At 49.2% G+C, this 16,632-nt stretch overlaps 1 protein-coding gene and 1 long non-coding RNA gene across 2 annotated transcripts in view; one reads left to right on the forward strand and one right to left on the reverse strand.

Annotated features, from left to right (window-relative positions):
* LOC144169467 (uncharacterized) overlaps positions 1–16,632 on the reverse strand; it is a 384,099-nt gene that overhangs the window by 133,122 nt on the left and 234,345 nt on the right. The window lies entirely within an intron of this gene.
* On the forward strand, positions 4,192–6,769 carry LOC144144839 (uncharacterized). Its single transcript, XM_077676343.1, has one exon. The coding sequence runs from the start codon at positions 4,415–4,417 to the stop codon at positions 5,978–5,980; it is 1,566 nt and encodes a 521-aa protein (XP_077532469.1). The 5' UTR covers positions 4,192–4,414; the 3' UTR covers positions 5,981–6,769.

Raw genomic sequence — 16,632 nt, forward strand, 5'->3', positions numbered from 1 at the left:
TCCGCACGTTTTTCGGCCCCAGCGGTCCACAAAGTGGGATTCAGAATAACTAAGTAAGCAGGCACGGCCGTGTTGCCTTGACGGGAACGACAAAGCCCGAATAATGGCGCTTCTGTAACTGCTGACTTGGGCAAAATATAAACTCGCTCGCCTTCCGATGTCCCAAGCACTGTCTCTTTGTTTTGTCTGTTTCCATAGTCATTCTCAGGTGCCCATCACCAGCGAGTGAACACGTGATGCGCGTCGCATGCTGCGATGACAATCTCCAAGCGTGCCACGCGGTTTTGCAACGCTCGAACGAAGATATACAGTGGCGGAGTCAGTTTACTGACTCTCGGGCGCGAGGAAATGCACCTGCGCTTTCTTGGAACGCTGCCTAGGGCTTCCATTGCCCGCGGAAGCATCCGTCTTCCTGTACAACAACAACAACGCTCGCTCCACCGCTTGACGGACAGCCTCTTCGTATATTCGCGCACCTTAACCTTGCGACAGCCAAGCTCTTGGTATATTCCCGCATCGGAGCTTCCAAAAGTCACATTTTAGAAAATTGAAAGGATTTGTTTTGCCTTACGTATGGCAACGGCTTAAGCTTTCAATGGAGCGGTGGATGGCAGAAAAGTAGTTGCTTGGACGAGTAGTTGAACAGTTTTTCGGTGACAGCGCCGAAGGGAAATAAGAACGGAAGAAAAAAAAACACGAAAGGTCATGTTTTTTCCTGCGTCTTTGTTTTCAATTGTCGTGTTGCATGAATATAGTCATGCCCTCATGCACACGGGCAGTTTGAGTTTTCGCCGACGCACACACACACGCACGTGCACACGCACACACACACAGACGCACGCACACGCACGCGCACGCGCACACACACACACACACACACACACACACACACACACACACACACACACACGCACACACACACACACACACACACACACACACACACACACACACACACACACACACACACACACACACACACACACACACACACACACACACACACACACACACACACACACACACACACACACACACACACACACACACACACACACACACACACACACACACACACACACACACACACACACACACACACACACACACACACAAAACAGAAAGTGCAACGGTCTCGGTTTCCAACCGCCAGCTTCGCCATATACACGGCAATGTTATAGTTAATAAGCAACCCTGCGGCCACCCTCTTTTTAAGCGACACGGAAATACATTTGTGCACCACTTATTTTGACCGCGATGTGCAAGTCAATCAACTTCGCTTTCTTCGTAGAAATCTAGACTGCGTCATTAGTTTATTTCTGAAGGTTAGAAGAAGAGGTAACATCAAGCCCTTTTCGTGGGCGCCCCACGAATTACAGCAGTGACGTCCTACTGGCTTGCAATAACTAGCTTGATACTATGTGCAGTGTTCTGGCCTTGGCCTATGGCTGATATCGACTTTGTGCTTGCTCAGGCAAAACTTAAATTTTATAAACAAGGAAGTAATACGTCGAATTTTTCGGTGGGCATATTTACGGATCGGCTGCCATTGCCGATAATACCAAGTAGGCGCATAATGATGGTGCAAGGCAAACAGAAATTTTGAACGGGTATTTTCTATGCAAAAAGCGCTCGTAAATTAGCCAAAAAGGTCAGGTCATGTTCCACATACTCCAAACGTTCACAAGAGAAAAGGATGAACTAATGTTCGAACCTATCAGTGCCCAACGTTGCAATAGAGCACCCGTGACTTCGTGGAACCTTGGGTGGTCACAACATTCTGGAAATTACTTATACGAAGGCATATCCGGCTGCAGAAGGCTGATACAATCTGGCAGAATCTGGTACAGAGACCTTCATGGAATCAACGATGTGGCGCAAAATATGACGAGAACATCAGCAAAAGCTGTCCTTACGGTAAAATTATGTGAATACATTGCTATTATACATATCAGTGGTGCCCCTACAGCCGTGCTCGAAATTGTAATTTCTTCTTGTTTAGGCTTGATTACAGCCAGAACAAAGTTTTCTCTCTCTCTCTCCGAGAAAATGGTCAAATGCACGAAATGCGAAAACGAGTCTTGCCAAACTGATCAAGCAAGCAGGAAAAAAAATCCAGCAAGTTGGCATCCTTAGCAAGTGGCCCGCACTCAAGTCTGTTCTTGCCCAATCAGCACGTGGTCATTGTGGAAAAATATACAAATCACGTTAAATTGTTCTCCTCTTCCTAGACTTAACAACTCCAATAGAAACGTATGCGTGCAACCCGACGGTTGACGCGCCGCAACTCAGGACTCCGGCTTGGGAACAGTGGGCCGTGAGTTCGATCGCCTGTACTGTCAAATTCGCGCTATTTTTTTTTTCTGCTTGAACCAACGCTAAACTATGCCCGAATTCACGCACACAGAACAATTTCTATCTTGGCTGGGTACTGCTAAAGGTATTTTATGGCTGAAAATCACATGGCACTCTTCCATAAAGATGAAAAATAAAAAGAATGATGGCAAGGTGGGGTAGCAGCACATGCATCGAAATCACACTTAGGCTGTTTTTTGGGCGAAGGCGTGCTCTAGTTGATAGTGTCCAACCACCTGGGCTTGTTATACGGACGCCACACTTGTGGTCCGTGGGAGTTTTCGTATTGCGACCTTTGCAGCCGGGAATAAAACCCGACGCGTCGTTTGTAACAGGATTGCCCCGTTCGTATATCTACGCCATACCATGGTGGGCAAATTTAGAATCAGCCAACAATATCTCTTTGTTTCTTCTTCTTCTCTAAATTAAACCTTTGAAACTCCAGCCAGAAAAACACTTTTCTTTACGACAAAACTAGACGTGCATCTGAAACATGAGACATCGATGCGTCACCGATATCAGCTAGCGGTTGCTCTGTTGTCGACCTTTGCCTATTGTTTTTCGAGCAGGTTGTCATACCGATTGCCGTAGGATTATCTGATTGAGCACTAAGTTGAAACCGAGGCCATGGGCTGTGCCATTGGCAATAATTGCAGCTGGTGTACTTTACGCAACCTCGCAATTGTTTTGCTTATTTTTCTTTCAGGCGCACTGCAGGATGGCTGTGACTCGCGATGAGAACAGACGTGGAAGCCCTGTGCGCTTTATGCATGGCTTGCGAGAGAAAAAAAGACCCCTAGCCTGTATTTGACGCACAAAGAGCCAGTGGCTGCGTGCATGCCTCCCCCTCCCTAGCACAAAAATTGTGTACACGTGTGTGTGTGTGGGGGGGGGGGGGGGAGGTGGCTTGTTTGCCTCTTCCATACCCCCCCCCACACACACACACACGCACACACACACAGACACGAGCACAGTTGAAGTAGTGTAAACAGTTGGGCGAGTTAGACAACGCTCATTCTTGTGAATACAGCGCCAGACAACACAACAAAGGAGAAGAATGACAACGACGAGAACTCGTCGTCTTCATCCTCCTTGTGATGTTCGGCGCTGTATAAGGAGATGCACTCGCGCTCACAAACAAAAATTGTGGGCATCCATCGGTATTCCATTTCTGTTCCAGGTAATTTTAGAGAAGTGGGAGCTTTCTTTATTTAATTTCTCGTTGTTATTTTTTTACGCGGTGACCAACTCCAATGAATTTATTTCTGCGTGGCATGCCCCCAGGGGTGTTCATTTGCTGAACCTGCCAGTGAAGATGCAATTATTAGGCGAAAGGCTACCTGCGTCGGACAAACAGTCTCTTCTCCTACAGGTACCAACTAGTCTGCCTTTATGGATCACTTGAAACGAAAAGGAACCTGCTGCAGGTACTGTACGCCTTGCAGCGCGGACATGCACCGGACACAGAACCAAGTGAAAAGGGGCCGAGAGGTCCAGCATGTTTTGCCGCTCAAGGGCGGCCGTCTTGCACGCGGCAGCGTCCCCTCGCCGGAGAAGGGCCAGCGCGGCGACGACCGACATCGGCCCAGAAACCCGTTTGTAGGCGGAGGATATGTCCGTAACCGTAATGGCCGCTGGCTTAGCAACACGGCACGTATCGTGCAAGGGGGTGCCCGAGGGCCGCCGGAGCAGCGGACGGCGACGCTTTCTGCGAAGGCGGCGGCAGCCGCGTTGTTCTCGGCCTCGGCGGAAGTCGCACGCTCTGGGCGTGACGTAACCGGCCTGCGTAGCCTCTCCCCGCAGCTGCTGGTTGGTCTCTCCCCGGTACGACGCTAGCGCAGCGCACACAACGCCGTGGTTGGAAGAGAAGGTCGCCGGCACGGCTGTTCACGTGCACGCGGCGTGATCCGAGCAGCAGCGCGCGTTCCCGCTTTTTATCGCCGGTCGAGGTGGCTGCGCGCCGCAAAAGGAAAAACAGCCTCCGCATGGAAGCAAGCGTTCCTACCGACTCCTGCAGCACTCCTGAGAATACGTCGAACGAAGGCGCTCGGACGCAACAATGGCACCACCGGCCCCGAAAGACGGCGCGGACGCCACCGACGAAGCGTCTTCGTCCAGCAGTCGTCCCCGCCTTGTTCTACCTTGGACTTTGCGGCAGCAGTGCCTCGACGAAGTGGGTCGCAGCGTGTGGCGCTGGAGCAAGAGCGTAGACGAGGAGTCAGAGCCCGGAACGCCAGTTACGCCCTTGGCGGACAACCCGTTCACAGAATGCCCGCTGCATGTCAGGCAGGACTTGCTCGAGTGCATTCTGGATGACGAAGCCCGGAGCCCCGCGGTGCGTCGTGTCGCCGAGCTGCTGCTCGTCTGCGGCCTGGAGTCCTTCGACCTGAGCTGCCTCGACGACTGCAGCACCGCGGACCTGCAGTTCATCCTGAGCTTGCTCCAGGAGAACGGCTCCTCCCTGCACAGACTCACCATTTCGGGACTGTGGATGTACTCCTCGGAGAGCGAACAGATCGTGCAGCGCCTGCTCAGGTCCGCCCGCAACCTGCGTGAGCTTCGAATTCAGGACATTTACCGGGACAATTTGGAAACATTAGTGCGATCATGTCCCCTGTTGCGTCGTCTCGAGGTCATGCACTACTCGGTAAATGCTGAGGACATTGCTGCTGTGACACAGATCGTCCAAGACGAGGGCCTGCCCATCCAACGCAGCCTCATGGAAGTCCGTCTGCCGTCGTCCGTGAATGGTGAGGGTGTCATCCAGCTGATCGAGGCATTCCCCAACCTCCAGATAATTCGGTGCGTCTACCTCGAGGCGGTGCTCGACAGCCTGGACGCCAGAGTGAGCGCGGGCCGCCGGGAGTGGTGGGTGCAAAGGCTCAGCTGTGTTCGTGCCCTGCAGAGCGGCCAGTCCATGGGTTCTGGGAGCGTCGAGAGGTTGGTCGCCTGGTTCCCGGCTCTGGAGGAAGTCGTCTTGCAGGTGCAGGAGGACATGAACATACGGGAATTATCCAAGCTGAAGAGACTCCGCTCATTGGAACTTCGAAACAGCTCAACGATACCTTCCTCGTACACGGACGACGTGCTACCGCTCCTGGCCCTTTGCGGCAAACGACTGCTGCGTCTCGGACTCGAGCATTTCGACGTCGTCGACCTCGCGAGGACCAGCATCATGTGCCCCGAGCTGGAATCCTTGTCCCTGCGGTGGTTCATCCTTTTGGGCTGTGTAAACCCTGCGATGAATTCCAGGATGGCGGCACCGAGGCCTTTTCAGAACCTCAGGGAGCTAAGGCTGCGGCCTCGCGTCGGCCGCACGATTTCGAGAGATGCCTGCGAGCTTCTTCTATCACACTGCCAAAACATCCGCAACCTGGAACTCTTCTGCTGCACCGGGTTGAACGACTCGCTTGCCGCTATACTCTGCAAGCGCAACGGGTTTGCTAGTCTCAAGAGCGTTCGCCTAAGGCACGGCCATGGACTCAGTGCCAATGGACTTCAGTGTTTCCTCTCCAGAGCATCTAAGCTCAAGTTCTGGAACGCAGGAAAGATCACGCGGAGGTCTTCGCTCAGCGACGATGAAGAAGATGTCGACGCTGAAGCCAACAATGCCGCTGACCATTGACGTGATTGCTGTGATAAATTCTGCTCTAGTGCAAAAAAATCATTTGTGTAGACTCACCTTGTGACGGACTGTAGCAGCAAATTCAATGCAATTTTTTTGTGCTTCAGTTGGTATTTCGGTTTGTGTTCAGTTCGTTTTTGTTTATTTCGTCTGCCCAGTGATTGTGATTGAACGGTGGTCGTGTTGCGTGTTTCTGGACGCCAATGATATTATTATTCGTTTAGAACCAGAGCTCATGGCAATTAAATTTTTCGTTTAGTACCTGCCGGTCATATCTATCCCCAGAGAACTTGAACAGTTCGTAAAAAACGAGAAAGAAAGGTTGACATGGCAGTCATGTGTAGTCAGTTTTTTTATAATCCTCCAGCAGATTTTTTTTGTGTGTAATTTCTCGTTTGTGGCAGCGAGTCTCAATTTGTGGTGCTCTATTCGCTGAAAATGTTCCCAGCTGATTCACATTTGCAGGAAAGGCGCGGGGGCACAAATGTAATTGACGGACTGCCCAGCCTTAAAGCGAGCTCATTTATGTCCAAGTATTTGAGCAAAACGATACCAGCTAGCCCAACTGTCTGACCTCTTGAGCAGAGCGTGCCACTTTAAATTAAGGTCACATGCCTCTGGTGCCAAATTGTATGACGTCTCGAATCTGCACAAACTCTCGAGTATCTCATCTCATCATAAAAGCTCGTGTCCAACCCCGGTGTCGTGGGGGGATCTTTGCATTCCTGTGACGTAGAAAAATGTGCCGTCATATTTCATCACAACAAATAAACCTGACTTTGTGTTGTAGTTTTCCTTCTCCCGGAGTCACTATTTGTGTACTGAAAGAAGAAAATGCACGGGCATAGGCGAATATCCTCGCGTATCCTCGCAGAGCATCTGCAAGGGAGGAGTTCGCAATTTTGCTATGCGTGCTAGCAGCGGGAAAATTTCGCACTGTTCATTTTATCGCACATCAAGGTGCTTCAAACGTTGAATACACGGAATCCGCAGAGACACGTAAACAACCAAAGTCACGAGCATAACGTAGAGCTACGCTGCTTCGTGTTGTACCCGTGCATTAATTGCCATGCTCTGTTCATGTGCATGCACTGTGGATGTTCTGTGCGCCTAGAGGCACACCGAGCACACACTTGCTGCGTTGATCTTTGTCCGAGGAAATCCAGTGGGTCGTTGTTTTATGAAAGTGCCAAAGGTCTGACGTCATTATTACACTTATAATTTTCGTATTTGGGTTATAGTCGGTGTTCCGCACATGATAAATGGTACTTTGTTTCCTTTTCTACAAGTTCACATACTGGCCAAGCTAAGGTGTAGGTGAAATTCATGTGCATCACATCGGGTACTGCCTTTATTAGCGCTCTAGACAATCCCAAGGCCCCTGTTTGGAGTCGTTGGTAAAGTCGTCCGTCGGTCTTAGCTGGAGCAACCCCTTACCCTCTTATCGTCTTCACCTGGCTTGGTGTAAGGTAATTTAGTCAAAACAGCTGCATTTCTCTTAAGTTTAAGGGGGAACACAAGTCCTCCACGTTCGTTTGAACAGTTTTTCAACAGAATATTTATGATACCCTACGCTAAATTCTAATTTGATGTTCCAGCTAAGCATGTGGACGACCGTACTCTATGCTGGCGGCGCGCGAAAGCCGGGCGGTTGCGCGGGCAGTTTCTGCAGTCCCTTTGAGTGCTTGCGCCAGAAAAGCGGAACAATCATTTGTGCAGCCTTTTGTGACCTTGACGTCGTGGCACAAGGCGGTAACCGCGAGGCTACTTACAGGTTCAGGTCACACTCCGATGTAGTAAGCCACGTTTAGTTGCAAGCAGTTTTCAGTAACGTGAACCGTACGCTAAAATGTTGATGAGACGCGCTTTCGCCGTTCTTGGTCGTATCTGCTGCGACGTCCAGTCACTGACGTCATGCGACATCGCACCACTCATCCGGATAGTTTGATTGTGGCCTGACAAAGCGCTTGCAGCTGCTTCTACCGCTTGCCTCGGAAGGTGTCTTGCTTCAGGCGCTGCGCAAGAGTCCAGGGGACGTCCTTTTTGGCCGTTGTGAAGTGTGGTGAGGTTTACTTTAATTGTTCAGAGTTTTTTTTTTTCCTTCTTCCCTTTCAAGCTGGATAAGGCGCTCTTTCGACATATGCTCATGTGCACAGTTAGTGTAGAACGTCCAGGGCACACATGAATACGCCGCTTCCAAAGATGGCTGCGCATAAAGGGCAAAATCTGCGGCATCATTTTCCTGTGGTCGCAATGCTTCCCTCGTGGGCGAAAGTGTTATCTTAACGTCGAGTAAATACGTTCCATATTTTTGAATACCTTTCAGGGAACCAGCCTACGAACATCCGGTGCGCCATGCAGCGTGGGAACGTATACGTGGGATTGCGACCCACGCTATCCGCGTTGCGTAGAATTGCCGACGACGAAGTTGTGCGACCATGTAAAAAGCACAGACTGGAGTCATCGTCAGACACTATTCTCTGGCAGCTTTGAATTCTGAACGCGTTGTACATGGCAAACATTTTACAGAGCACCGGATTCAACAGAGGGCTTCACCGTGACTGCGCCTCGTAACGGCAGGGAAATCCTCCGCGGAAAGCTTAAGACCGTACACAGTCTCCAACCTAGTAAGCTGAAATTGTTAAAAACGCTTTCGGTTGCTGACGGAGTCTTCAATGATGTAACTTTAAGGAACTCCAAACGGATAATTAAGGTGGCGAACGTAGCATTTTTGCGCACACTGCAAAGAGACCAGCCCAATTTCGGACAAACGCTCTTTGTACACCATTCTATGCGCGAACGCAGAAACATTTTGTGAAGGTGTATACTTACACAGGGGAGGCATTCACGAAGAACTCGATAGAAAATACTGTATGGCGTGAACCACTCGCGCGATATGATTTGCTCCATCAAATGAGCAGATAATTGTACCCAAAGGTGGAGCTTATTAAGACAGAAAAACGGGTTTAGCGCAATACGTGCATTCGAATATTCGAATGCAATTCCTCATTTTCGCCCATTTCTTTAGTTCTATTTTTGCCTTATCATCCCTGAAACGCTTATTTAGCCAATATTTATGTTCACTGAGACGTAGGTACGTGTTGCAAAAGTTTTAGTTGGAGCTTTTTTATTCCTTCGCAGTTTTCTGAGGCCAGTGAATATCAGCAGTAGTGTGCTCAGCCGCGCGAAGTGGTTAACACATCAAAACATATACTTGACTGTGGGCACCAACATTTCCTCTTTTTGCCTTTTCACCCTCTTTTTTGGATAAACTCATCATCGGAAGCGCTAAAATGGATGCATCGAACAAGCAACAACCGACCGCAATAGCAACGCGTGCGCATTATGTTACTGACGGTTAGGTCAATGGTAGAAGCTATCCAGCTAGCACGCCTCTTCGGTGGCACTGCAATAACATTGGAAGCAAGGCTTGGATTTGAGTTGCGGAAAAATGTGGAGAGAGTGCACTTTGCTTGAGGCAACAGTCAGAGGATGCGTAAGGGGTCCCTTCCTTCTGCCAAAGTACGCGTAAATAAAGCGTTGATTAGCTTCGTGATTTATAACAGGTCTGAACGCGGCTGCTCTCTTCCCCATTATACGTAATCATTACTTCCGGCCATTTCGCCGCATAGGCCTTTGATTACTTGAAGCTCCATAAGATACGAGGGTGGGCTTGACTGCTTCAACAATTGCACACGAATTTATCTCAGCCTGACTAAATCGCAAGTAAAAGCTCGGCGTCAAGACCACTAATAAAATGGCTGCACCCAAGGGATACAATGCGTGTAGCCGGTGGCGATGAGGCACCATTTTCAGCATTTTGTACTTTTACGTATGCTGTCTTCATCGCAGTGTCTCGGAAATCCACGCTGGGCAGTGCAGTCTTATCCAGGGAGAGAGCCAGAACCGAGGAAGCCAAAACTGCGGGCTTTACGTACAGCCGTGACACGTTGTTCGTCCGGTTACGCGAGGGGGACACGCCGAATGCATGCTGCGAAATAATGGAGTTAGCCTCCGCTCAACTTACCCCTGCTGTGTGTTCAGCGCTCTAAACATTTTTTAGACCATGATACGTTCGATGCACCCAACTTAAGTTAAGGCCAAAAAGTAAAAAAAAAATCCTTACACTGAAAAGAATGCGCTCCGACCGCTATTTTCAAAGTCTTTAGAAGAGAATGAGATAGAGATAGAGTGAGAAAAAAAGAGACACTTTTATTTCAAAGAATTAAGCCCTGTGCGCAGATAATTCGTAACAGAGGAATTAGTAGATCGGCGGCTTGTCCAAACCGTCGCTTTTGGTTGCCTGAAAAACAAATACAAAAAAGATACGCGATCGGGTCACTGCCGAGTATGATGTGGTCTGGCAGCGGCGATCGCAGGAATGCTCATCACCCCTACTTCCTCCACCATGTACACACTGGGTCTCTCCGCCTTCCTCTGCTTTATTTCAGAAAGCTTGCGGTTTTTTTTTTGTCCACACCGTGCCCACGGCGCGGTCAAGGTGATGCACGACTAAGGGTGAGGTAGCGGGTTAAAAAAAAGGGGGAGAGTAAAGAAATCAAATCACTTCAGCGATGCCCGAAGCGGGAAATTTGACTCATCATCTTCGCCATTTAAAACATGACTAAATTTTGCCGCTGTCCATTCTGCGCAGCACATTCTATCCATTGTGTGCGTCACATTGCACAGAAGGCCGACGTACTAACACTGGCACAATTTCCATCCCAGGTCACGCACTTTCTAACAAGACAGTATGAGCTTCAAACACGAGTAGCATGGCTAGACAAATGAAACGAACGAGAGCCAAAGTGAGGCACCGGAAGCGAAACCTCAGCGCGGTAAGTTACATGTACCACTAAGTGAGAGAGGAAGTACTTCAGATTCGCAGCCGCATCCGATAAAACAACCGGGTCATATTTTACCTCCGTTTTCTTCTCGGGTCCGCGCGTCACTCCAGTACTGCGTTCGAAGCTGCGGTTTTTTTTTTGTTTTTTTTTTCGTGCCCTGCTTTTATTTCTTATTTGACTCTGGTGGTTTCTTGCTCAAAACTGGTTGCCGGTGCTGGCCGGCCGTGTGTCAACATTCGAGGCTCGTCGTCGGCGGAATGAGCCTCAACAGGGTCTTCCGAGAGCGGACCGAGTGCTTTATTGATCCTGTTCGGTAACGAGACCTTAGTTATCGCCAGTTCCAATCCATGGCAGGCTGTTTGCCGTGCCCCCTGTCCCCGTGGCTTGGGGTGGGATTGAATAAGGGGGGGGGGGGGGGGGGGGGGGGGGTCGATTGAGAGGAGGGTCTCGTAGCTGCTTAGCGTTCTACGAGCGGACGCTCATGTCGAGGTCGATGGGAGAGCTTCTTTTTCTCCACTTGTGGCCTGGCGAGCTTCCCAAATGCTCGCGTAAACATCGCGGCAACGAGGTTAATGGTCGGCCGAGCAATGCGCCATGCCCGAGGAAAGTTCGCTGCTCCTTGCGTCGGCTTCCGACGCATCCCATCGCCCGAGGAGCTGCGGGCCGCCGAAAGACGATTTGTCCCTACTAAGGCTTCTCTGATATCCCCCCCCCCCCCCCCCCCCCCCCCCTGTTTTTAACTCACAGTCGCGCTGTATAGCTTCGAGATTCCAGAACTGAACATTAGACAGCTCGTAGGCTTTATATTCTCTCGTTATTGCGTGGCAGATGAACGACCTACGGAAATTGGCACCATTTTTTTTTTGTTCGTTTAACCCATTCTCATTTTTCCTGGCAGTATTTGTTGGTCAACAGGTCACCCTGATTTTATGCAGCTGATGAAACTCGATGTATAGGGTTCACGAATGGATCACGGTATAAATAAAAATTGCGTTTGTGCCCACTTTTCGGGCGACATCATGTCTCTGAATGGGGGTTAACGCATCGAACCCACATCCAGGCTATGAGGCCACAAATTACTTTTACTGCCCGCTTTCTTCTTTCTTGCGAGTCCGAAATTTCGTACACACGGGTGTTAGGTGTTTAACCCTAATCACGAATACAGCTTCCGTGGCCAAGAATTGAACCAGCGAGCCTGCGTACATAGAGGAACGACACCTTAGCCCCTCAGCCACCGTGACGATGACACCCTGTGTTACTGCGGCTTATTGTCGTATCGCCCTAAGCACGCACCGAACAAATGCCAATATTGCATTGTGCGCAGCAGTTCTAAAAACCTGTACAATGTGTTCGTGAAAAGCCGTCGTTTCGGGTGGTACTGCACGAGATGCACAAGAAACAAAAAAGTAGGCCTGAATGGAACTATTACGCATCGTTATGTTCACCATAACCAATATAACTTTTCAGTGTTTCTAGCAGGCGTTTGCTACATCCTCCTGCATTCGGCCTCATACTATTTGAATCAAAATAACACCTTGGCTCCGAGCCATTGCCATGAAACGCTTTCGCTTTCGCAGAGTACTTACTCCATGTGCACATGCTGACGGGCTGCTCTTCGCGGAAGCCCGGCGCGCTCACGTCCGCCTTCGGCGTAGGGCACTTGTTCGCTCTCGCCCTGGCTCTTAATAGGGCGACGAGCCTGAAGAGGATGTTGGTCTCCCGCGAGCGGAGTCGTTGCTGCGCTCCGCGTTTTTTGTCGCCCACAGGCTGCTGCTCACAGGCCACCACCAATGGCTGCCGCAGTCAGTAGGGGGCGAAGCTTTGTGGGCGCAGATCGGCAGATGCGGCTAAAACACGAACGAGAACTAAAACAGCTCGTTTGCAGCACTCTGGCTGAGCCCCGGGTTCGGTTTTAAATGGCAGCCCCGCGTTCCATTGCGGCTGATTGTCATCTGGAGTGATGGACGGTGATGCCCATGCGTTCTCGTGTCTCTGTTTCGAGCACAAGCAGCATTTCTAAGATTTCCCTGCTGAAAAATCAGCCACACATTGGTGGATATCGGTGAATAGTGAAACTGATGAGGAGGAGTCGCAGGCATTCGTCTCTTCAGTGATGAGACGGCCTTCTCTTCACGGACCGGGTGCTTACTCTGGCGCGGTGGCCACAACGATATTTAGAAACACCTTTTGGTCAAAACTGAGCCATTAGGAGGTAAAATATTAAGATGACAGCGAAGTGTTGCATCCCTTATGTCCCAGGAAAGGCGGGAATAGTGCCGGAAAGGAAAAGAATGGTAAAAACACTGTCGGTACTAAACTTTACCGGAACAAGCTATGGAAGGCGTACGGTCGGCTTTCCCCTAAGACACAGAAGTCATGAGGCAACTCGTGCTTCCATGAAAATTAGTGTGACGCCCTCAAAAGCTGGTCACGCAGTTTGACGGTGTAGTTAGTTCTATGAAGCGCGTCCGGTTGCATGTCCAGTCCATCGCCCGTGGTATGCTCGCGTTCGTACAGGTCTAACGCAACAGGACACGTTGCAGGGGGCAACCCAAAATCAACCGCACAATCATTTTCACGAATTGCGAACTTCAGTCCAGGTTATTAGGGGCCCTCCTACTGTGCTGGTGACGCCAACTTGGCTACAAGGTACGCCAATGAGGCTTGAATTTTTTAGTAGCTGCTTTCAACAATGGTTATCGCAAAACGATCATCATTGCTTTCAACAATGATCCCCCCATGCCATACGATGTTTTACATTGAAGCTGTGTACGCATAATTTGGTGAATTCTTCATGTACATCGGTATACAAAATGCCCGAGGGAGATCTCAAGCCTCCGGGCAGGGATCCCAGACAGGCGACTTCAGACGGAGCCATGCGGTGCGCAGCACGTATATGGACAGACGTGCACCTGCTTGTATATAAAAGGAAGTCTGCATTTGCAGCGGCACCCTTTGTGTTGCAGCTGCGCAGTTGCAGCTACGCAAGCGCAACCAGCTAGCCACGCAACGGTGTTTCACATGCCAGGCACAGTATTGGGCTAGGGACAATACTATCGGTGAGTTAGAGACGTTAATCGCTATAGGGGTATGTACTGTGGTGGTTATAAGTATACAATAACGCCATTCTATAAAACTATACGAAGTCAAGTAATTTACCTCAATAATACTTTAATCGAACCTTGTACAGCTTGGCTGGTCAAGTTGGTACACGATGTTGGTATTCATTAGCGTTTTTTTTTTTTCAAATTATGTTAGCTTCAAGCCCTCTTTGTAGAGAACTGGAACACAAAATTAATAAAGGCGAGAGCCAAATGAACGGAAAGAACTTTCACGAGAACTGGCGCACAATAGAAATAAAAGAAATATTGGCTGGCGATTACGATACTCCCTAATGCGAAATTTGGACGCAGCTGTTCAGCTGTTCTGACTGTGCAAAATATGTTGAGGAAAACAGCTTCAGACAGACATATTTGTACGGTTACTGAAAACTTTTATTTGCAGCGGCTGACGAAGCACAAGCACCGGTCGCCTCGCTCATTGTTCAGCCCTAACTCTGGGTTCTGGAGTCGGTGGTGCTCAGTCTCCGCTTGGGCAGCTCGTTTGGCTGCAGCGGCTGACGAAGCACACGGCCGTTTGCCTCACTCGCAGTTCAGCACTCACTCCTGAGTGCTGCAGTGCGCTGAGGCAGCACTCACTCGTGGGTTCTCTCGACGGCAGCGATGGTGAGCCTCGGCGTCGGCGGCGCGAAGTGCATCTCAAGAAGGGACCGCGACCTGCGCCTTAGGAAGCGAACGCACACCATCGTCACGCGCACGCGCCCCTCACGTTTTCGCCAAGCGTCGCGCAGACGAGCGCCTCGTGCGGGCACAGCATACTGCCCCCCGCACACTTTCGGAGAAGCGTCTCGCGCCGCCATGGCGAACCGTTCTCCCCTCCCAATTTCTCGACGGTCTTCTCCTCTGCTTTATTTTACTCTACGGACTTGCCATCGTTCGCACGATGACACTGACGGCGACGCCCCTCAGCCCACGAACGGGCGCCAAAGGACTTCGCCCTAATATACCGGCCTGTATGGTTAGGCATTCGAACTAACCACGAGGCTAGTCGCTGTTAGTACGGGTAGCTTGAAGATTGGTACACGTGCAGGTTCTTTCTTCTTAATTAGAACATGCTTACTTGGGAAGGGAGAGTCCACAATCCATGCCAGCATTTTTTTTTCTCCCGGAGATGGCGAGGTATATATACATCTATAATGGTTATCCTCCTTACCAATCGTTAGGGCTGAATGCGAATGTGTCTGGAGATGGTAAGGGCATCCTTACCAATAAATGAGGTTTTTAGTATCCACTTAATCTGCGTAACCACATGCTCAACCGGCTTGGGGACCTCAAGGAATAGAATAGTGTGAATTTGGTGTGCGTGCTTGCTGCAAACCGTGCATTGTCTTTAAAACTTTCCACTCTTCCCTAGCCATGCAGACATGGTTGCCTCCAGCTGCAAGGATTCGTCACTCCAATACACGTGCAGATCATGAGGACACGCATGATGCACACTTGTATGTTGCAGCATAACTGGAACAAAACATTAACAGGATGCACACGTGCTCTCTCTTGTACGAGGTTTGAAATAAGCAGCGACAGACAGTTGTTACTTCATACATGTTTTCATTTTTTCTTTCTGCGAAGTCACCTCTGCAAGCCCAGTCAGGCGGCAATAAACAGAGAACAGCAGACTGCGAGCATTTTCGTTCAACGCTACCGTGCTCAACATTTCTTCGCCATGTTGTCTGTGGGTGCGTCAGTGGGTGCATGGCATCTACCCACACCCACCCCATTTACAAGAAATCCATTTCCTGGCAACTCCACTGCAGGGTTGAGCCAGCTATGTCAGAATCGAGGCTGCTTAAAAAGCGGCATCTCTTTTAAACACCTACTGTGATGCTTTGCTTTATTGCGTACATAAAAGAGTCATTGATGGCGCATGCAAGGAATACTTCTATGCAGACGAGATATCCAACATTCGGGCTAACGACCAGTGTCCGTGGGGAAAAATAATACTTGATCGGTAAAGAATCGAAACGAACGATCATCCCGTCAATGACCGCGTTCGCCAATGCATGATTTGTGTTACTGGTTTCAGTGAGAGGGGACTGTACGCTGACATTCAAAGTAATTTTTCTCAATTCTATTTATTGGCTTTGCACTCAATGCCAAAAGCGTTAAACATTAAGTGTGGAGTTGGTAATGTTAACATCGTAATACAGTACACGTTTTTTTTTAAAAAGAAAAACATTGATTAGTACTGTGACTGTCTAGAAAAGTTAGCTAATGTTTGATAAAACAAATAATTATAACTGAGTGAGGATCTCTAGAGTCGGTTTATTACAATTATTGTTTCAGAATTTTGCTTCAGCTAATTTCCTCGCGTTTGTCAACTTTATTCTGTTGCACCTGCTATCCCTTTGGCGGGTTTGTATGTTTGTTTTTGTGCTTCTGGTTTCATCGCTTCTTTGTTGCTTGTGTTGTGGCCCTTCATTGTGTCAAAAAGTGCGCCTCTATGAAGACCTTCTGGTTGTTCTTAGGCACTATAATAAATTCTGATTTATCATCATCATCATCATCATCATCATCATCATTATTATTATTATTATTATTATTATTATTATTATTATTGGGAGAGAGGCCATTGAGAGAGTGAAAACTAAATTTCTCTCAATACTAAAACATACGTATGCTACTGCGAAGGCTAAAGATAATCCTGGTGTTGATGCCGCCAGCTTGCTTGTAATGGACCCACTACACA

The sequence above is a fragment of the Haemaphysalis longicornis genome, unplaced genomic scaffold (genome assembly GCF_048455015.1).
Source record: "Haemaphysalis longicornis isolate Haplotype H1 unplaced genomic scaffold, Haemaphysalis longicornis Haplotype H1 scaffold_1, whole genome shotgun sequence".
NCBI lineage: Eukaryota > Metazoa > Arthropoda > Arachnida > Ixodida > Ixodidae > Haemaphysalis > Haemaphysalis longicornis.

Coding starts and splice junctions, on each gene's coding strand:
- LOC144144839 (XM_077676343.1), top strand. CDS start 4,415: ATGGCACCACCGGCCCCGAAAGACGGCGCGGACGCCACCGACGAAGCG.